Source organism: Lynx canadensis, chromosome D2 (assembly GCF_007474595.2).
Source record: "Lynx canadensis isolate LIC74 chromosome D2, mLynCan4.pri.v2, whole genome shotgun sequence".
Classification (NCBI taxonomy): domain Eukaryota; kingdom Metazoa; phylum Chordata; class Mammalia; order Carnivora; family Felidae; genus Lynx; species Lynx canadensis.
In genome coordinates this window covers 48,204,334-48,226,330 of record NC_044313.2, presented here as the reverse complement: position 1 = coordinate 48,226,330, position 21,997 = coordinate 48,204,334, and the positions used below count along the sequence as shown (strand labels likewise).

At 57.1% G+C, this 21,997-nt stretch overlaps 1 protein-coding gene across 1 annotated transcript in view; it reads right to left on the bottom strand.

The window, feature by feature from the left end:
* The window catches only part of ZCCHC24 (zinc finger CCHC-type containing 24), a 63,962-nt gene that overhangs the window by 7,391 nt on the left and 34,574 nt on the right, over positions 1–21,997 (bottom strand). Inside the window, 2 exon segments of the mRNA XM_030334431.1 lie at positions 4,432–4,571; positions 4,574–4,595. Coding sequence (XP_030190291.1) covers positions 4,432–4,571; positions 4,574–4,595 — 162 coding nt within the window.

The following is a 21,997-nucleotide window of genomic DNA, read 5'->3' as shown; positions in this document are numbered from 1 at the left end:
ACAGCAGGGTTCAACCAATAGGGCTGACGGACGGAGAGGGGAAGAGCAAAGCCACATGTTTCCGGAGGATCCTTCTGGGGTCGGACCAGTGCGGAGACTGAGCCTGAGTATGGGGGTGCCCGTGGGGGGCTGCGCTGAGACTGAATGTGGCAGGATGCTCCAAAGCACAGCTGGCCTGGGGATGGTGGCTCCTTCCTCGTGGAAGGAGCGAGGAGCCCTGCCCTGCCAGATGCTAGAGCAATATAGGGGCAGGGGCCGAGGAGGCTGGAGCCACTGCAGGGAGGCTGGCACCCTGGCCTCAGGCCTCTGGGCGAGGCCGTGCCTCTCTGCTCAGGTTGCAGAGGGTATGGGCATCATAAGGACCAAGTGAGCCTCCCAGACCCCAGCACCGACCCAAGTCCTGCCCTGACCCGCACAGCTGAGCCCCCTTGGGGGCTCCCCAGCCCAGCCCGCCCCATGACGTGGCCTCCGTGCTCCCCTTTCCCTCTGGCCCCAAACTTGATCCCTCTTCATGAAACCCAGCTTCTCTACGGACCTTGAGTCAATCACTTACACCCCTTGCCTCCCGTTCCCCCTCTGTAGAAAGGAAAGACAGCAGTGCTGACCTCGTGGGGTAGCTGAGAGGATGACGGGTATTAAGTACTGTTACAATTTTCCCATCCTTGCCCTCTCCCATCACGGGACCCACCTGCAGCCTCCTCTCTCCCTCCTGCACCCAGGAGCACGCTGAACCCTTCGCTCCAGCACACCCAGTGCCTGTGCAGCTGAGCTGAGACACGTACTGACTCCCTCCTGGCCTCAGGCCTGGGCCCCCCAGCACTTCAACAGACCGTCTCCAAGCACAGAGGCAAGTTCAACCCCATTTCCCACCCGGGGACCTTGGGAAGAAGACGGGGATTCTCAGGGCCCTGCTTCTCCTCCCTGTGAAATATGGATGAACAGAACACCCCATCTGAGGACAGAGTATACACGAGGGGTGTGTAGGGACTCAGCAGATGATGCCCAGAGGATGATTCGGGCCAGAGTTTCCCTAAATGCCAGTTGCTAACCCTGTCTGATTGAATCCCGTCACTGCAGTTGGAGAAGGGAAGGCCTAGAAGCCCTGAACTTGGTCGTCCTTCAGCACCTGCACAGATCTGGCCCCGGAGGTGCCCTCAGCCAAGTGGGTCCATGAGAGAAGGAATGAACCCCTCTGAACAGCACTGGCCATGCCCCAAGTGCCCCTGGGAGCGCGGAGTTCAACCCACAAGGTAGTGTGATCATTGTCACACATGGTGGGAAAGGTGTTTTGGACTGGCGTCTCCGACCTCAGGAATTGCCAGGAAATCAGGAACCAGGACGCCTTGTCTCCTTTGAACTGCCCACTCCTGGCCCCATTCCCTGGATGTGCTCCCCAAACACTAGGCCCACCCACTGGGTCACCAGGCCTGTCTTGGCACTGCTGGGCCTGGGTGCCCCCCTCTTTGCCGTTAGGATGTTAGTCTCTGCCCCTAAGGAGACCCCCGTCTGCTGGACCTTGATGGCCAGCTTTGAGTCTCCTTGCCCACCTGTCATAGTGTGGTTGATGGGAACCACAGAAACCCTTGGGGGAGGGGGTGGGGAGGTCTGCAAACAGAGGCAATGGAGGCCAGCATGAGGGTCATAAAATCACAAGATGTTTCAATCAGGAGAATCCTCTCAGATGGCTCCCACGTGCGCTAACAGGATAAAGCCCAAACTCCACACCATGGCCTCCGAGCCAGTCCCAGGCGCCCCCCCCCCACCTCTGCTTCACCCCTCAGCTCCACCAGTGCTCTGTGCCTGACCCTGGCCTCCCCACTTCGCACATGCTGTTCCCTCCAGCTCGGCCACCCCCACGCAGCCCCCTGCAAGCCTCCACCACAGCTCAGCCAACATCAGTGCCTCACAGGAGCCTTCCCCAAGAGCCTCAAAGCCCACCTCCCTTCCTGGCCCGCCTCTTCCACCCCTCTGCTCCTGCCATCCTTCTTGGTGACTCGGCCCACACGGGGAGGACTGGCCCTAGCCCTGGCTCCTTAGTGCCCCCGCGCCATCGTCAACGTGACCTTCTCTCCCACTGCCCCCTTGGCCACACCCTGGACTTGGTCTTCAGACCAAGAGCTGCTCTCTGTGCAGCTCCACCCGGCCTGGGCCCCGCCTCATCCTCCCTTCCCATTAGGGCCCTTCTGGCCTCCCTTCCCGGCCATCCGGCTGACATCCCAGGACCACGCACGATCACACTTCTCCAAATATGCCAGCTCTTCAGCCTTCCTCCCTCTGAATCACTGTCCTGGCAAACCTCTGCCCCCGTCCACTGACTCTGGCCCACGCCTGCCCCGTGACCCTGCTGGAGCAAGTCACAGAACCAGGCTGGTGGCGCCAGTTACAACCTCACACCTCCCGGGCCTGGGACGCAGCTAGATTTCTCTAGGAGGCCCATGTCCTCCGTCCTTCCCCGAGGCCACCACATCCCTCCTCACTCTCATTTCTCCTGAAAACCTCCTGTCCCATTTCAGAGAGAACGGAAGCCTTGGAAGTGAAGCTCCTCTTCTTTGTGCCATCAAACCCACCAGCCTTCCTGACCACTCCCACGTCCCCCCCCCTCCCATGCCATGGTAAGGCATCACCCCCTTGCTCCCATATCATCAGCCCTTTGCTTCCTTCTGGATCCTTCTCACTTGCCTGTAACATGCTCCAGGACTTCCCGTCTCCATAACACCCACTTCAATGCCACCTGCCCTCCTGTGGCTACTGCCCCATATCGCTGCTTCTCTCTACAATCAACCCCCCTTGAGAGAGTAGACAATGAAGCCTGGCCCAACAAACCCCTCCAACCCCCGTCATGGCTCCACAGCCACGGCCCCAGACAACACGTCCACTAAGAATCGACGTCTCCACTCTGTCCTTATGCCTGACCTGCAGGGCACCGGCTTAGTGGTTCTCAGACCTTAGGTGCAGTTCAACGAGATATGCATGTAAACGTGGCACCCCGTGAAATTTGAGGACCACCTCCGTGTTGCCAAATCTCCAGGGCACTTGGCCATGGCCATTATACCAGACATCTCTGCACCAACCACACCTGCCCACTTGAACGGTACACCAACCCCCCCCAACCTCCAGGACTCCATGCTCCCCGGTTGTGCTCCGTGATGGATCCTTCTCCTCCAGCTGAGCCCCCAGTGCTGGGATTCTCCAACACATGGACTGGGGAATTCTGTCTCTACTTTGTGTACATTCTGCAGGAAATCTCATCCACTCCCTACGTACCTCTAAGTCCATGATACCCGAGTATGTAGAAGCCACTGTGACTTCTCATATGAGCTTCAAAGTAAAAAATCCGACTGCCTTCTTGACGTCCGGACTTAGATTTTTCAGGAACATCTCACATGTAACATGTGTATCAGAGGACTTTTGCTTTTATCTGGGATACCTAGGTCTCACCCTGCCCTGCCCCCAGCCCAGGATGCCCACCTCAGTAAGCGCACTCCATCCACTCAAGGGTGGTATTTCTCCTGGATGCCTCTCCCTCACCTCCCACATCCAATCCGGTGACATTTTGTGTTGGACTCAGGTCCAAGGCCACCTGCTAGGTTCAGACCTTTCCCAGCGCGCACGGGACGGCATGGCTTTCCCACTGGACTCCCCCTGTTGATCAGCCAGCCCCACCAAGACTAATCTCTGCACACACCCAGAATAATCATCTCAAAGTAAAGCTGAAAGTGTTGTTCCTCGTGGGTTTCGAGAGAGCACCCACCCCACCCACCCTATTCCTCTTGCCCTGCTCTCCTGATTCTTCACTTAGGTTTGGGCCTTGAGCACCCACCCAAGTCCTTAAGGCCACGGGGCATTTGCACCTGCTGTACTGTCTTCTTTGGATGGCCTGTAACAGGTCTGGCTTCCTCCCATCCTTCAGGCACCGGAGTAAACGGGCCTCCTCTTTGCAGCCTGCAGTGAGTACATCCTCCCTGGGATGACACCTCTGTCCCCCAGGCCCCAGCATGCCCACGTGTACCTTGGCCACCAGCCCCATGCTCAGTGCCTGGTACGCTGGGGCCGTCCTGTATACATGAGTCAACTGAGTGAGCAAATGAACGAGATACGTGTTCTCTGGAGTGAGTGCCCTGCTGCCCCCCACTCCCCGCTCACAACAGCACCCCGAGCTCATTAGTACCGAAGAATTCACCGGGGGTCTGCGGTCTCAGGGTCTTGGTGAAATTGCCCCTTTACCCTCCTTCCCTGGGGAAATGGTGCTCCCTCACCCCCATTTTGGATGAGAACAACAAAGGGCCAACGTGGAGAGATCTGGTCTCCTCCTTGTCATATGAAGGAGTAAACCGAGGCCCAAGAGGGACAAAGTCACCCTCCCCCACACCGGAGGCCCTTCAGAGAGCCCCTCCCCCCGTGGCTCCCGCGCTCCCGGTGCCCGCAGCTCACCTGCTTGTGCGGGTACACGTTGATGTGGCACTTGATGCACTCCTGCCCCATGTTGGCCCAGGAGTTCCCGCTCATCCATTTTCTCTTGCACTTGGGGCACTTATACTCGCCGAAACAGCGCTTCTTGCCCTGGTACGGGTCAGACCCTCGCCTTTGGGGCGTGCCTAGAGGACAGGAAGCAAACATAGGGCGTTGGGGTCCACTGGCCCAAACTGACGCCCCTACAGGGGTCGCCCGGTCTTCCCCTTCAGCCTTCACACTCCATGTGCAGACACCTTTCGTCCCCATCCAAGGAACACCGGGCGACCCCCAGATAACACCCGGGATCCCAAGGCTGGGAGACCCACACAAGGGAGACAGAGAACAGAGGAGGCGATGGAGGGTACACATCCTTTCTAGATTTCGGGGACCAAACTGTGTGATGGTGGCCAGGAATTCCTTCTCTGACTCCGATGTCGTAAAAAGGCAGCCAGTGGTCGCATGCACCCGCACACAGGTGCTCTTTGGCCACACGGTGGTGTGGTTCAAAGGGTTATTGGGGGGGGGGGGCGCCCGGGTGGCTCAGTCCGTTGGGCGTCCTACTTCGGTTCGGGTCACTATCTCGCGGTTCGTGGGTTCAGGCCCCACATCAGGCTCCGCGCCGGCAGTGCGAAGCCTGCTTGGGATTGTCTCTCTCTTCCTCTCTCTCTGCCCCTCCTCTGCTTGCGCTCTCTTTCTCTCCAAATAATAAATAAACTTAAATGGTTATCGGAGAGGCAACGCAGGCACAACGTGTGCAACCCGGAAGGTGTATCTCCCCTCCCCCTGGTCCCGGCCACAGCTCCCCTCGTGGAGGCCTTCTTCATTTCCTTTACACCACCCTGGGATGGCTTCTGCATTTACAAACATACACACCATATAGACACACACTCACGTCCCCGTCCCTCACTCGAGGGACACCTTACACCTTCCGTTCTGCATCTTCCCTTTCTTAGCTATCTCGGGCATATTATTATTGTGAGATATGCAATAACACACCTCTTCCCTGCATCAGTACAAACGGCCCTGCCGTGTTCTGTTTAACAGCTGTATAGCGCGGCGTCTATGCGAGCTCTGCGGCGCTCGCCAAGCACCACGACAGAGCACCTGGGTTCTCCCACTCTTCCGCTATCGCAGTGCAACAATGCATAATTGTGTGTGCATGTGTGTGTGTGCGTATCACATTTTGCACGCGTGAGGGGACGTGTGGGGGATAAATCCCCAGAGATTAAACTGCGGCATCAAGGGGGATGCGCACTTTCAATTCTGAAGGATAATGACGCGTTGCCCCCGGCCCCCGCCCCCACCACCCTGCAGGGGTACCAACTTAATGTCCCATTCCCTCACCAGAATCGCTGTCACTGTTGCCAGTCTAAGAGGTAGAAAGTCTTCTCAGAGTGGCTTTGACTTGTCTTTTATGCAAGAGAGAATTCCCCGTGCATTTAAGAACCACTGTGCTTCCTTGGTTAATGTGTCACGTGGGTTGATGTATGTCCTTTGTGATTTTTTTTTTTTCTGCTGGGGTTTGTTATGTTTCTTGTTGACTTGTAACTGCACTGTACCTATTAAAGAGACTAATTCTCTCCTGCATGGTGTTTTTGGTTTTGGTTGAAGCAGCTTTAACAAGATATGATTCACAGACCCCACATTTCACCTGTACGAGGTGCACAATTCAGTGGGTTTTAGTACACTCACAGAGTTTTATATTAACCCTCACTGCAATCTAATTTTAGAACATTTGGTTGTCCCCCCCTCCCAAAAAAAGAAACCCTATATCCATTATACCCTTCTCACCTACCCAGCCCTGGGCAACCACCAATCTCCTTTCTGTCTCTAGAGATTTCCCTGTTTCTAGATGGTTCATATACGAGGAATCACACAATATCATCCTCTTGTGTCTGGCTTCTTTCCTTCAGTGCAATGCTTTTAAGGATCATCCATGTAGGAGCACGTCTCAGACCTTTATTCCGACTTGTTGCCAGATACTATCCATTGTGTGGACATGCTGTATTTTATTACTTATTCATCAGATGATAGACATTTGGGTTGTTTCTAATTTGGGGCTATCATGAGTATGCTGCGATGAACATTCACGTACAAGCTGCAAGTGTTTTATAAACTTGGATTAGTCACCTCAGTATTTGAAAATGGGACATTTCAGGGGCGCCTGGGTGGCTCAGTTGATTAAGCAGCTGACTTCGGCTCAGGTCACGATCTCGCGGTCTGTGAGTTCAAGCCCGGCGTGTGGGCTCTGTGCTGGACAGCTCAGAGCCTGGAGCTGCTTCCGATTCTGTGTCTCCCTCTCTCTCTGCCCCTCCCCTGCTTGTGTTCTCTCTCTCTCTCTCTCTCTCTCTCAAAAATAATAACATTTAAAAAAATTAAAAAAGAAAAAGAGAACGGGAGATTCCACCTAGAAATTAGGACCACATTGGTCCAGAAATCTCTCAGGTGACTATTCACTGAGGCTGAGGAGTGGCCCCATCACAATGACTGCACATCTTCCGTGTCGTCTCTGTTCCAACCAGCTGCTCCCTGCATTGCGTCACGTACTTGGCACTTGTAGGCTTTGGGTCTGACACGGGCTCTTAAACACACGTTCTCCACTGTGGATATTCAAGTGTGGGTCCTAGACTGGCATCCGCAGCATTACCTGAGAGCTTGTTATAAATGCATGGTCTCAGGCTCCACCTTAGATCGACTGAATGGGAATCTGCATTCTAACAAGAGCCCCAGGGGATCCATGTGCCATTAAGTTTAAGAAGCTCTGGGCTACAGGGTGATCCGTCTCTACAGTCATGTTTGGGCAATTGCCCATTCACAAAGTAGCACATAAAGGTTAAGAGCACAGACTCTGGACTGAAATCCCAGCTCTGTGATCTTACGCAAATTACTCGCAAAGGTAATGACACGAACCACCATCTGACTATTCTGAAGATCAAACGAGATAATACATGTAGAACACTTAGAACAGTGCCTGATACCTAAAACAGCAGTATTCATTATTATTGTTATTTACGAACATAGAATAATAGCAGCATGTAAAGCAATAATTTCTTCCTTCAGGAACCGTGTCTCTTATTCTCAAGAGCCAATACCACCACTTGGTGACAGCCTACTAGAATTTCAGGCAAATCACTGAAAGGGACATATTACTGAGTGTGTAAATCTAAATTTAGCAAGTGACAACAATACTGCCCTGATCTTTTGGGCCTGCTGCCTAATGTCTTTAGATCTTATTGGCCTTCCTGGCGGCCATTACATCCTGGGGAGGACGTTCAGTCTGAGCTCCAAGGCAGGGCTGGCTCTCAGCACTGGCAGGTCTGTGAGGGAGGCTGGTTATGCCGAGGGGAGCACTCAGCATGCAGTCGGCATCCAGGCTCCAGTCAAATTGCGGTAGAGGGGTCAACTTATGCTTTGAGCTCTGTTGGTCTGAGGTCCGTGGGTGTGCAGTGATCCTTCTGACCCCTTCTGGTGCCACCCTTCCTACCTGGTGCCTGGTACCCGCAGCTTCGAAGCAACTCTAGCTTCTATGGCCTCCCTTCCCAGTAATCCTGAAATAAATGCTAGCTGCACTCTTTCCCTGGTGTCTCCATTCATAAAGGCACCTACATTTAAAAGGTGCCTTTTAGGATGGGTAGGCACGGGGTGCCTCACCATGGTAGCCTGTGAGACTCCTTGATTGAAGGGGGAAATGTGGGGGCCATCACCAGTCAGGCCCACTCTGGGATCTGGCCCTACAGACTTCTTGATTCAGAAACTGACAGGCCCTGCAGCTGGGGCAAAGGGCAGGGGGCAGGGTATCAGAGGGAGGGGGCAAGGCATCCTGGGGTCACGCAGCAGAGTGAAAGGTGAGGAATGGGGCAGAGCCGACTATTTGGTTCCCAAAGAGTCTCTGCTTCAGAAGGAAACCCACACGAAAAAGATGATACAGAATGTGCACCAAAGACAGAAGCAGGCAGATGAGAGGAAGGAGCGAGGGGAGGGTCGGAAAGCACCACCACACCGTGTGTAATTAGAAAACCAGCCGTTCTGGAGCCATCCATCAGGGAGCGTGAACTGCTGGGCAGGGCCCAGGACAGGGGCTACCACTTCCTGCAGGACCAGATGTCCTCAGCACCCCCTTCCCACCCTGCCATCAGGCCAGGCACTGGCACCCCGCTGCGGGGACATGGCTCACACCATGGATGCCACGGCCAGGTGCCGGTGATCACATTCTGCCTCTGCTGGGACTATCTGGGGGACCCCGAGTGAGTTACTCAACCTTTCCGTGCCTTGGTCTCCTCATCTGGAAACCAGGATCGTGGTGAGGGCCCGCCTCCCCAGGCTGCTGGAAGGATGGGAGGCATTCATGCATATGAAGGTGTTAGCTGACAGCTGGACATTACAAGTGCTCACTGAGCATTAGCAATTTCAGGATGATTTTGCTCCTGGGGCTGGTGCAGGGAGGGGTAGCAGCTGCCTTCGGGGCGATGCAGAGGCTGGGCTGAGACCCGGGGGGTGTAAATCATAGGTGGAAAGCTCCCAAGATGGGAGGGCACCTGGGTAAAGGGTGGGCCCACTATCCCCAAAGATGGAGGAGGTGGCAGGCAAAACAGGGATTGCATTAGGTATTTTCACCTTCTGGAATTTTCAGGGAAGAACCAAGAAAGACAGGGAAGGCCGCGGAAGCTCTGTGGTGCTGCTGGGGGAGAACAAAGGGAAGAGCAAAGAGGGGAGACGCTTACAAGGGGCCACCTGTGTGCGGGACTTTGCGCTCAGGGCTCCACAGCCTATCAGGCTCCCGCTCGACTCTTCCCATAACCCTGTGGGGCAAGGAATATCATCAACCCATTTAACAGATGGCAAAACTAAGGCACAGGGAAGGGGCAGGACTCGCCAACAGCTTCCAGCGTCTGAGAAGCAGGACTAGGCCCAGCGGGCTTTTCCACGAGGCTACGTTTGGCTTCCCTTTTCTGTCTGTCACCCCCAAATGTGTCTCTACCACAAAGCTGAGGCCTGTACTCAGAAGAAACGTCCTCAGCCCCTCTGCTCAGCCCAGCCTGGCGGCTCTGCCCTCTGCGGGTCACAGGGGGAGAAATGGCCTGCAGGGCAGGGGTAAAGAGGCAGTGGAACGCGGGGGAAGACAGGCCAGAGGGCAGCTCTCAGCTCAGCCGCAAGGAGCCGCTTCCTGAAGGGACTTACTCCAACACTGTTTATGACTTACAGAGCAGGGCAGGGCCAAAGGGAGGAGGAATTTTGATGGAACAAAGACTTCTCTACCCCCCACACTTTCCCCCTGCCTCCTCCCAGAAAGGCCAGCCTTTCTCATAAACTTCAACATGAAACAGACGCTGACTGCCGACGGCTCTGCAGGGGCCGCCACCCGCCCGGGCTGGGAAGGATGCCAGGCCTGAACCTGCTCTCCTGACCCGGCCCCCTGCCACGTACGGCTCTGGGAATCGCATCAGCCCCGGGCACAGCTCACTGGTGCTCGACACCACCCTGGTAGCACAGACAGGCCCTCTGGGGGCCGGAGAGGCAAGATGACTGGCTCAAGGACACACAGCAAGCCAGGGACTGAGCCGGGAGGAGGGGTTGGATCCTCCGGCCTCCAGACCGTGGCTGGAATCCTTGCGGAGGGCAGCCTGGGAAGTGGGCAGTGGGGGCTGCTGTGGGGGTAGAAAGGAGAAACCTGGGCCAAGCAGCAGCTGAGAGCAAAGCTGGGCAGGTTGTGGGCAAGCCTCCTGCTTGGGAAGAGACACAGATGATGCTGACACTATCTGGGCACGGCTCCCTGGTTTTTTTTTTTTCCCAACAGCTCATGAGATTTCTTATGGTTGATGGTAAGATGGTGAGCAGCCTGTCACTGGTGGTATGCAAGCAGAGGTTGTGTAAACCACTCTCAGGGAGGCTGCCAAGGGGACTTCTGTCTCGGTCAGACAGTTGGACCAGGTTACTGTGAGGGCATTTGTAACTCTTGTTGCTGGAGAGGGCCAACTAGCAGGGGTGGAGACAGGGCACTCCCAGACACCACTGGGAGTGGGGCCAAACAGGTATGTATATTTCCTGCTAGATCCCTACAGCACAGTTTGGTGAACAGCCTTCCCGCAGCTTTTAGAAATGACCGTTCCCCCAGCAAATCTATTTCCGGGCAGCCGTCCTAAGGAAACCATCAGAGATACGGACCAACAGGGTGTTCAAGAATGTTCAGCATTGTTTATGACGTGAACAGCTACAATGAGCTAAACATTCAACACCAATGCCCTGGTGCCCTCAATGATGTTACCACCCTCGGATGAATGACAGCAAAGCCGTTGAGATGCTCATGAGGAATTTTTTTGAAGGGTTTGGGAAATGCCAATAAAGAAAACAGGACAAGGTGACAGGACATGGGCTGCTCCCAGAGTAAACCCATAAAAAGGAAAGGGTGCACGAAAAGGGCCGGTAGGAAGACAGAAGCCTTCAGAGGTTGCCTCCGGGAGACAGGATCCTCTATTCTAATTAAGGAATTGTCTTTAATGAGTAGGTGTGACTTTGGCGGTTCATCCTGCCGCTCCCTGGCCTGCGAGCCCCTCCTGCCCACGAGGGGGCGCCCTATGCTTTCCCAAGGTGGTGGCAACCCATCAGAGATGGCAACTCTACCCATACTTGTCCCCCCCCCTTTGCCCCTGCAGGTGTGGCCACTGGGGCTTGCTGGACCCTGGCCGGCCTGCTGCTGGTTCTGTTGGCCCGCACTCATGTCCATAGGGTGGCCCTGCCCCCAGCCACCCAGCAGACTTCCCACCTCCTAGATTCCATCCACTCCCTCAATTTTGAGGACAGCTGGGAAGTATCCGCACCTGTCACATGACATAGAGCTTGGCTGGTCAGTCTGCCAGTCCCTGCCCCTGTTTCCTGGAGTCCCACCCAGAGTGAGTAAGCCTTGAGGGTGAAGCTTGCTGTCCCTTTTAGATGGAGTCCCTTTTGCAGGGAGAGGACACTGTCACCTTTGGTAGCTTGTGGCAGAGAGTCCCAGGGACCCTGGGCCCAGGAGGGGGCAGCAGGGTGGGCCTGCTGAGGCTATGTCCCCTGCATGTCAGGACTCCATGCCGGGTTCTGTTCCCAAGGATGCACGGGCTCTGCTCCCTGGATATAGGGCTCTGGCTGTGGTCCCAGCTGCAGGCCTCACCCCAGCCCTGGCCGCACCACCTCTGCCTGCCTGGGAGAGCAGCCTACGCCCAGCCAAGCTCTGGGACAGAGTAACAGCCACACTCTGGTCAGGGCCTTTGTATTCCTACAACCCCTACCTTATGAGCTAAGTATGATCAGTCCCAGGTTCAGACAAGAACACTGAGGCACGAAGAGGTCAAAGTAACTTGCCCAAGGCCATACTGCCAGCAAGTGGTGGAGTCTGGATCTGAACCCAAGCCATCTGACTCAAGCCCACTCTCTCAATTGCCCTGCAACATGCCAGGATTACACACAGATAAGGAACCCGCCCAGCCAGGATGGGAAGAAACAGGAAACGGCTGCTACTGTCATGGGTCCTGGTATGCTGGGTGGTCCTGGGGGTGTCCCTTCCCCTCTCTGGGCCTCAGATTCTCCATCTCCAGAGTGAGGGTGGCACTGACCGCTAGGCAGGGTCCTCTCCGAGGTCCATAAGTCAACGTGTGCCTGGCAGGCCCATTCACACTCCCCTCTCTGCTGTGGAGCTCTAGGCCAGCCCCACGGTGCATCCAGCTGAGAGGCGAGGGGCCGCAGCCAGGAGGAGCAGGGGGAGGAAATAAGGAACAGATGGGCTCCTAACCGGCTCCCTGTCCCACCCTGTCTGCATGCTTTCTTGCAGCCGGGTGCCTGGGTACTCCTGGCCCAGAGTTGGGAGAGGAAGAGCCCCGGGTCTGAGAAGTGCGAGATGCCCTTCCCCACAGAGGCTGAAGGGGCAGGGGTGACTGGTGCATAGTCCCAGGACCCCTTGTGCAGTTTTGCTGGCCCTTCCTAGATAGTTCAAGAGGGTTCTGGGGGCTCTTTCTGGATGCTAGGCCCCCCCCCGGAGGGGGGCACTGCCCCTCTCCTGGATCCCCCTCTGTTGAGCCCCCTAGCCTTTCTCAGGCCTACCCTTTTGCCCTCCCTACTGTCTGTCTCTAGACTGGGACAATGGGGAATGAACAGGGGCTGTGGCCAGACGCCCGGGTTTGGGCCCTGGTCCTCCCATGCTCATCTCCAGTCTCTTCGCCTGCAAATGAGGGGGCTGTTCTGGAGAAGCTGAGACACTGACATTTAGTGAGCACTTAGTATGTGCCAGCTGCTTCCCAACGGCAGCCTCTCCATTTGATGGAATTGCAAAGCGAGGCCCAGAGAGGTCAAGCAACCTGTGAGTCGAGACTTGAACCCAATCTGCTAGCTCCAAAGCAACGCTTTCCACCTTCTGCACAGCCGCTCCATGAAATGGCTGTGAGAAAGTTAGAGAACAGGCCTGTTCCCAGAACGACCCCACCTCTGACCCCCAGCCCCTGGCCATCAGCTCAATTACTCAGTCATTCAACTAACATCGCCTGAGCACCTACTCTGCGCCAGGCTCGGTGGAACATTCCAGGAAGACAGATGAGGAAGGTTCTCACAGTGGGGCCTGCTAACAGGGCCAGCCCTGCGACCCTTTCTCCAACCTCGGCCCACACTGGTTATGGACACCGGCAGCCACACGCTCTGGCCCAAGTGGGACTCAACACCTGCAGAAACAGTCGTGGACCCATGTCCTCAGGCAGAGACCACATTTCACCCTCCAGGTGACAGGCACGGAGCCAGTGCTCGGCACTGGAGATTATCTCTAATCGATGCGACAGCCCTCCAAAATCATCACTCGTAACCCTAATGGCAGATAAGGAAACTGAGGCTTGGGAGAGGGGCAGCGACTTGTCTGAAGTCACATAATGAGTAAGCAATGGGGCCAGGTTCTGAGCTCAAGTCTGTCCAGTGTTGACACCCACGCGTTTCCTTCTCCTGTGCTCTGGGACACTGCTTTAGGGACCCTCCAAAGCCCCCACACTCACATGTCCACACACACACACGGCCCACAGAGGCAAGCAGGACTGGTCCAGGCAGCTGCAGGCTCTGCGGAGGCCCCAGAGGAAGCAGGGATCAGAGGGACAGGTGGGCTGGGCCACACGGCCTGTGGGCTGCCGGGAGGGAGGGGGGGCGAGGCAAGAGGCCACCCTGGGTTTCCTCTGGAGCCTCAAGGGCCCCCTTGTCTGAGCACAGGCGTCCTCGTCACCTCCCCCGGGGGCCCCCTCCCCTTTTCTGGGTTCCTGCCGCAGCACAGCATGCGCCCAGAAAGCCCAGCCTCTTGTCACCCCCTCCCACCCCGTTCCCAGCCCAAAGCCACCGCAAAAATGCCATCCTGATTCCACAACACTAGGGTTTTGTCAAAGTGCCGGGGAACAATGGAAGCTTTCACAGTGCCAGGAAAAGGTCTCAGGAAAACCCTGGGGAGGGGGGCATGGAGTGGGGGTGTGGAGAGGAGGGAAGCGCCGAGAGAGAGAGAGAGAGAGAGAGAGAGAGAGAGAGAGAGGGGAGAAAACAAGGGGGAGGCAGAGAGAGGCAGGGAAGAGAGGTGGAGTGACATCAGGAAGAGGGACAGGGAGGGTGGGGAAGGGTGAGAGTGAGCAGGACGGAGCAGAGTCTGGGAGAGGAGGGCCACAGAGTGACAGGACGAGGTGAGAGAGGAGGCGGGAAACGAAACTACAGCGGAAACGGACACCCGGAGACCAAGCCCCTCCGGGCCCCGCACCCCACCCTCATGTCTCCAGCCCGGTGCCTGTGCCCTGAGGAGCCCTGGCAAGGAGGCGGCAGAAACCCCTCTCTCCAAACCCCACCCCGAGGCCAGGCAACGTGAAGTGCTTGTGGGCTAAACTTTTTGGAAAGCCAAGACTTTTTAATCACATGAACAACCACTCCCTGAGTTATCTGTTTCCTGCTTCTGGCTTTCCTCCACCAGCAAACCACATGGATCAGAGCTTAGGGGCGGGGAGGGGAAGAGGGGCCGGTCCAAAGGGGTGAAAAACATCCGAATCATAGCGATTGCAAAAGATCTGGATTTTCCTCCCCTCCCGCGGCTGCAGAGAGAACCACTGCCCATCCCGCGGCCACTGTAGGAGATGATTGTAAGACCCGCAACCGCCCTGCGGTTTGCCCATAGCTGGATGCTACTGAGTCGGACAACCATTTGCTCCAGGTCCCTGCACGTCCCTGTTTGGGTGGCCCATTTGCTCTGCAAGCCCTTTCTTCTGACTGCCGCCTCTCCCGCTCCAGCCACAACCGGGGTTCAGCCAGGCAGTCTCCCTGTGGTTTAATGACCACAGCAGGCTGGGACACCCCCACTCCCTGCCCATCAACCTGCAGGACTGAGGCAAAACACCAAAGGCTCCTTCCCCATCAGGCCCAGATGACCTTCTTCTTCTTCTTTTTTTTAAAGGTTATTTTTTTATTTTGGAGAGTGAGAGCGAGAATGATCGTGAGTGGGGCAGAGGCAGAGAGAAAGAGGGAGACAGAGGATCCGAATCAAGCTCTGTGCTGACAGCAGCCAGCCCGATACAGGGCTCGAACTCATGAAACGGGAGATCATGACCTAAGCGGAAGTCGGGAGGCTTAACCGACTGAGCCACCCAGGTGCCCCCCCCCACCCAGATGACCTTCTAACCTCGGTTACTTGGAGGCAGCTATGCCCGCCTACAAAACTTACACTCAACGACAACAAAATCATTTTTTTTGCAAATGCTGTGTCCTTCTTGCTCCCCACCCCCCAGGCCCATGCGTTTGCTCCTACTGTTTCCTATGCCCCAAATGTTCTCTACCTCGTGAATGCCCAGGTATCCTTCAAGGCCAAGCTCAAAGGCTCCTGCCTCCCCACTCCTAGACAGAGTTAACTGCCCTCCTTGAGGTGCTTACTTCATCTTCTGAGTCCCAGGCTCCTGCACTGACAACCCTCCCCCAGAGAAGGCCCCAGCTCCCCAAACTCCCAGGGGACTCTGCGGTCTGCACCACTGGCTTGGCTGTGGGTCATGTCCCGCCCTGACCCTGCCTCCAGCATGCCACAGATTTCATCCTGAATTTAACCATTTCTGCCTTCTTATTTCCCATCAGTCTAGAAGGGTGCCGTGGGGGGCGCCTGCGTGGCTCAGTTGGTTAAGTGTCTGACTTCGACTCAGGTCATGATCTCGAAGTTCATGGGTTTGAGACCCGCGTCAGGCTCTGTGCTGACAGCTTGGAGCCTGGAGCCTGGAGCCTGTTTCGGATTCTGTGTGTCCCTCTCTCTGCCCCTCCCCCGCCTTCAAAACATGGTTTAAAAAATTTTTAGAAGTGTGCCACGGTCAAGCGGAGCACTCCGTATCTCCTGCTTCCCTCTGAGCACCCTGGGTGGGTCTTAGAGCACATGGACCGCTGAGGGGACACTGGTATGAGCAGTGCCCGTGATGGGTGAAGCATGCAGGCCGGGGCTGAGGTCACACGCCAGAGGTGGCAGTGCTGGGGCTGGGCCTGGTGTGGATCCTCCTCTCCCAGAATGCCCCTCCTGGGCTGCACTGACCACTCTGGAGGGCTGCCTCAGGCCGGCAGCGCCATTCCCATAGGCTGGCTGGTCCCCAGCTCTACATCTGAGGCCGTCCCTGGCAAGGCCAGGCCACATGTGACCAGCCCAGCCCTACCTTGCTGGAGGAAGGCTCTGTACTAATCCTAGGGGAGCTGCTGGGGACAAGAAGGTGGTAGGATACGAAGTGGCAATCTTAACCTGGGATGAGGCTTCGGTGTAAGGGCCACAGCCCTGGGAGGAGGGGACAGGGGAACTCAGCTCAAACTAGCGATGGGGAAACGTGTGGAGGGTGGCTGAGAGCCAGAAAAGAAACCTGATCTACCCTGGCCAGTAAAACGCTAAAGTCAGCAGTTTGGGGTCACTCTGGCAGGGGCCAGGGCTGGGGATCCCTCGGTTGCCTGGAGGGGCTGTCCTCACATCAGCCCCTCCTCTCTCTGGGCCTCGATCTCCTCATCTGACCACAGAGGGGTAGAAAGAGAAGTAAGCTGTCCACCTCTGAGAGCTCAGAGCAGGTGAGTGCTGGGGCTTGAGTTGCTCAGGAGACCACAACAGCCACAGACAGGAAAGGACTGTGCCAGCGCTGGCCATGCACCTGACTTGCAGGTAAGCTTTGTTGTGACCCCGTTTCCAGATGAGGAAACAGAGGCCCAGAGGGGTTTAGTCACCTGTCCAAGGTCATCAAGCAAGTAAGAGGCAGGCCTTGAACCCCGGTCTTGCTGGCTGTTGTCCAATTCCCTCATTGCCAAGCGAGGTCCAGAAGACCATGGTTTCAAGGTCACCTGTGGCAGCTGTGATTGGACAGAGCAAAAGTTAAGAGGCTCCTGGGGGCCAGCCCAGGTATCTACCAGCTTTTACTGGGGTTCCACTGCATCAGATGGTGTTGGAAATCAGAGAATGGGCTACGGGCGGAAGGGTGGGTGTGCCTGTGGACACGTGAGTGTTTGTGTGCAGGCACGCATACGTGTGCCTCTCCTGGTCGCTGCCAGGCATCAGACCACAGCACAAACCTACCTGTGGTCTTCCTCTTCGGGGTGGGGACCTAGCAGAGGAAGAGCTGCTCTTGTGTGACTTTTCCAAACGTTTACAAGGAGGCAGCAAGCCTTTCATTCCTCACCCCCACAGCCCAGGCCGCAGCTGACCTTGCTTTTCCACCCAGGGACTGAAAAAATCTTCAAAACCGTCCCTTCCCCACTGTCCCCAACGGCAAGGGTGCTCAGCGCAGTGTGGCTCTGCACGAGCTCTGCTTTGTGCCCCCAGGTGCCCCGTTCCCCTCCCCGGGTCCCAGGTTCCCCAGCTATACAAGCCTCCCAGTTCCTGCCTATGTGCAGCGTAACCTCCGCCAGCCGTTCTATCCCCGGTATAACCCCTACAGACGGGGAAGGCACAGAGAGTTTGGGAGATTTGCCTAAGGTTGCACAGCCAGGAAGTAGGAGATCCAAACCCAGGCCTGGCTGACTCCGACAGTGCCACGTGCCTCCCAGAGAGCCTCCAGCTCTGATTTTTTTGGGGTAAAAGTGTCCTTGCGCTTGTCTGTGGGCAGCCCCACAAGACAAATAACCCTTCCGGTGCCCTGAGAAGGGAGGAAAGAGAGTGTGTACCCATGTCAGGAGAGGGGGCCTAGCTACTGGTACTCCTCCTCACGTTCAACTCTGTACACACCCGTCTTGCCATCCGGAATACCTCGTCTCCCAGCCCAATCCAGGGGGGGCTTACCCCCTGGAAGCCTTCACACCTGTGAGGGAATGCGGTGTACCTGTGCCCTGCAACCTGTGCACGGGCCCCTCTGCTAGGGCTCTAGGCCAGATCCTTTGAGGCGCTGACATGGTGGCATGAGCCAGACAGACAAGGGACCTGCCTCAGGGTGGTGTGGGAACCAGGCTGACCAGTGCTAACTATCTCACTCAATCAGCAGAGTGGTCGGATCATCGACCCATTTCCTTTACTGGGGAACGAAGGCTCCTTTCCAGGGTCACACAGCTGCCTTCCGTTTCCCTGACTCCAGATGCCCAGGCTCATAAGTCTAGAGCACAGGTTGTTCCTCAGGCTTGAGCGTGCGTCAGAGCCCCCTGGGGAGTTCGTTAGAACACAGGCTGCTGGTCCCAACCCTGGGGGTGCAGAACCAATAGGCCTGGGGCGGGCCTGGGAATCTGCATCTCTAACAAGTTCCCGGTGCTGCTGCTGCTGCTGCTAGGCCGGGGACACACATTGGGAACCGTTGCTCTAGATGCGACTGCTGCCAGTCTGTTAGAGGAGCAGCGTCCATCGACACTGTCTTCTGTACCCTGCCCCCCCTCCCCACAGGCCCCTTCTACAGCCCTGGAAACCGAGGCACAGAGAGAAGGCAAATGACTAGCGCAAGCCATGCGGGGAGTGAGGGTCAGCGCCGGGAATGGAGCGCTGGGCTCCTGACCGCCGGAGCTGGGCTGGCTGCGGGACAGTCAGGCTGCTGGGCTGGAGCGGGGCGACGGCTCTTTGAACATGGGACTGGCGGCGGAGGTGGTGGCGGGGTGCTGGGGGAGGGCTGGCCTGGCTCTCCTGGCTCAGCCCCAAACCTGGGGCTCCTCGGCATCTGGAAAACCATCATGGGGAACAATGAAGGGAGCAGGGGGCCTGGCTGCTCAGGGCTCCGGCCCCGTCTGTTCAGGAGAGCAAAGGAACTCGGGGCCTACAGGCATCTCCTCCCCGCCCCCCACACGGCTGTCTGCCTCGGCCCTGGCACACACAGCTCCCAAGGGCCCGGCTATCAGGAAAAGTCAGTCCCTGAGCTACAGATGTGGGGGCGGGAGGCCAGGTTGGGTGCCCAGAAGTCAGGAGATTCTGGCTCAGCTCCCTGTCCAGGTTTAAGACTCCTCTGTAAGCTCACTACTGTGGCTCTCTGGGTCTTGGTTTCCCCACAGGAACCTCAAGTACCACCCTGACCGGGCTGGCGGCTTACCATATACTGGCATGTATGTGACCAGCTCGGTGGCTGGGCCCAGGCTGTCCCTGGGGGTCTCGCTTGTCCTCTGCAGGCCAGTGGGGGCCAAACAAGCGGGCTCGGAGTGGGGAAGGGACTGAGGAGGAATGGTCTCTGCGTGCATTTACCCCTCTCGCCACAGGGTCCTCCATTCAAGCCCTCAAACACTTCATGTATCGAGTGCCAACTATGTACAAGGCACCGGAGCAGGGCGGCTAACAAGACAGCTGGAACCCTGGCCCCCAGGAGCTTACCGTCAGGTAGGAGAGAAAAGACCAGCCATTCTCGTTCAAGGAATTACATTGGGAGAGAGGTCTGGTGCCCCCACAGACTGGAGGCACAGACCGGCGGGGCCTCTCCTTCACAGAGGGGAAGCCACACGCCGGGTCTGCCCCAGCCGCTGAAGCCTCATGACTTAGACCGTCATCCCAGCCTCAACACGCCGCACCGACATGCTCTGTGGCCTGAGACCAGCCCTTTCCCTCCCTGGCTCTCAGTGTCCCCCTGTGTCAATGAGAGGAGGGAACGGCACCAGGAAGGGCCGGTGTTGCGTGCTGTGTGGCCGCTCCCACCACCTGCTACCAGAGGACCGTGCTGAGAAGGATTCTGCAGCTGTCCCCTAGCTCCGCTCAACAGGCAAGAATGGCGTGACTGGGGTGATGACCGCCTCGCGATGCCCACGGGCTGGGAGTGACAGGCCCACACAAGTTGGCATCACTTGTGTGCTGGCATTCCTGGACTAGGTGGTCCCTGAAGATCCTTCCGGTGCGAACGTTCCACGGGGAGATAGCGCACAGGCTGGAGGAGCAGAGGAGAGTTCGAGTCCCGGCATGGGCTCTGGCTTGCTGTGAGGCCGAGACCACAGCTTCCTTCCACCTCTGGGCCTATAATAGATGCTAGTCTTGCCCTGTCTGTGCCACGTGGCTGTTGGGCCTTCAAAACGTGACCCCGGATGAAGAAGTGCTTTTTTTTTTTTTTTTAACGTTTATTTATTTTGAGAGAGAGAGACAGAGAGAGAAAGAGAGAGCACGTGCAGGGGAAAGGCAGAGAAAGAGGGAGAGAGAAAATCCCAAGCAGGCTCTGGGCTATCAGTGCAGAGCCTGCTGTGGGGCTCGATCCCATGAACCTGAGCCGAAGCCAAGAGTTGGATGCTGAACCGACTAAGAAGCTGCCCAGATGCCCTGATGCAGAAGCACTTTACGACGCTTCCTGCAGGAAGCCTTCCCTACCAGCTCTCCCGGCAGACATACCCCTGCCCACTGCGGGCCACTGTGCTTTGCACATCCCTGTTGGAGGTATTTAGGATGCCCCGCTTGGCTGGTGTGTCTGTTGCCCCCTCCTCTGTCCCCTCCCCGGACACAGAGACCGTGTGGGATTCTTCTCTGATCCCAGGGCCCAGCACGGGTGTGGCACAGAGCAGGGAGCCTCTGGGGAGGAGGGTGATGGACAAAGTGACCATTTTGGACATTACTCTCAGCCTGAAAAAAGTAGCTGGAGGAAAAAGTCAGAAGGGGTTGGGGAGACATGGGGAGGGGGGCGGGCAGCAGCCTGGCAACTTCCTGGACAAGCATGCCGGCTGATGTTCCTGGTCCTCAGTGTGGCTATTGTCCCCGCCGGTCCAGAGACTGAGCTCAATAGGGCCTCCTGTCCCTCCTTGGGCAGGCCGGCCCTCTCGGTGGCATCCCACCCGGGCAGCTGGGAGGCGAGGGCCGACACTTCCTGTCCCCACTGCAAGTGTTCAGAGGGGCAGGGGGAGGGGGGGTTCAAGACAAGTGCCCATCTATGTCCCCCAGAGGAAGGCTGCCCAGCTGGGGGAGGAGGTGGGAGAAGGGAGACCAGTGCTGGGGACTTGCTCCTCCTGTGTCTCAGCCCCTCTCCTCCCAACCAGCCCTCCCTCTGAGCTGGAGCTGTCAGGAGGGCCACTCTGGCCTTCCTGCCCTTCCTCGAAAAGCCTGAGCCCTTCCTTGCCCTCCCTCAGGGCCTCTGTCCCTACTGTTCCCTCAGCCAGGACTGCCCTTCCCACAGGCCTCCCCGATCACTTGTTCCTTGCTTCCTCTGTCTCTGTGCAAGCTGTCCCTTCCTCAGAGGGGCTGTCCCTGACGCCTTCTCTGGACCTGACCTAACCCTACAGCACATCCATTTGTATCGATTGTCATCGATCATCCCACAACAGTGGGATCTGTCATCCCACAACAGTGTGAGCTGCATCCTTCTCTTGTGTTTTTGTTCACCACGGCATGTCCCTAGCACCGGGAACAGTGCCTGGCACTCAAACACACGCCAAAATCAACTGATAAAAGTAACACACTTGAACGGTGATCTACATGTTGAGAGATGGGCTCTGCAAGAGTAGAGCCCTGTGTTTGGGGAGGACGGGACCAGGATGGCTGGGGAGGAGGCCACAGGAATTCAGGAAGAGCCAGATGCAGATGAAGTGGAGTGGGGTCCCTGTGAGAAAGGCATTTGGGGCAGAGGGCCGGGGTGGCAGGAAGCACAGGGGGCTTCCCGAGAGCCACACCACACAGGGTCCTGGGCTACACTGCAGAGTTGGACAGGAGTCCAGGAGCCATGGGGCTCGGGGAAGGGTTAAATCAGGGGTGGCAGGACTAGCCTGGCATTTCAAGCAGGTCTCCAGCAGGAGGCATGAATAACGGATTGAATGGTGGGGGGAGGGACCAGATGTGGGGACACCAGCTAGGGAGGGGCTGCGGCCAAGTGCTGGTGAGAGGAGTTGCTGGTAAAGTCTGGGGAAGGGTGGCAGAGAGGAGAAAGGTGGGGGGCTCTGGAGACAAACAGGAGACAGGGTCCCCCCTGCCCCACCCTGACTTGGGTCAGCCCTTGGGAGGGAGAGAATGACTCTGAGGTTGTCTGGCCTCAACCATCCTGTATGGCTATGGGGGTCCACCAGGGGCCCCCTCTCCGCTGATGGTTGGGGGAGGGGAAGAGGGAGGGGAGGACCAGGGGAGGGTTGATGGCGGTGCCCTGCGTTGACAGTGATGGATGGAAGGGGGACTGGCCGTCACTGGGCAGAAGGCTGTGGTAGATGTCACAGC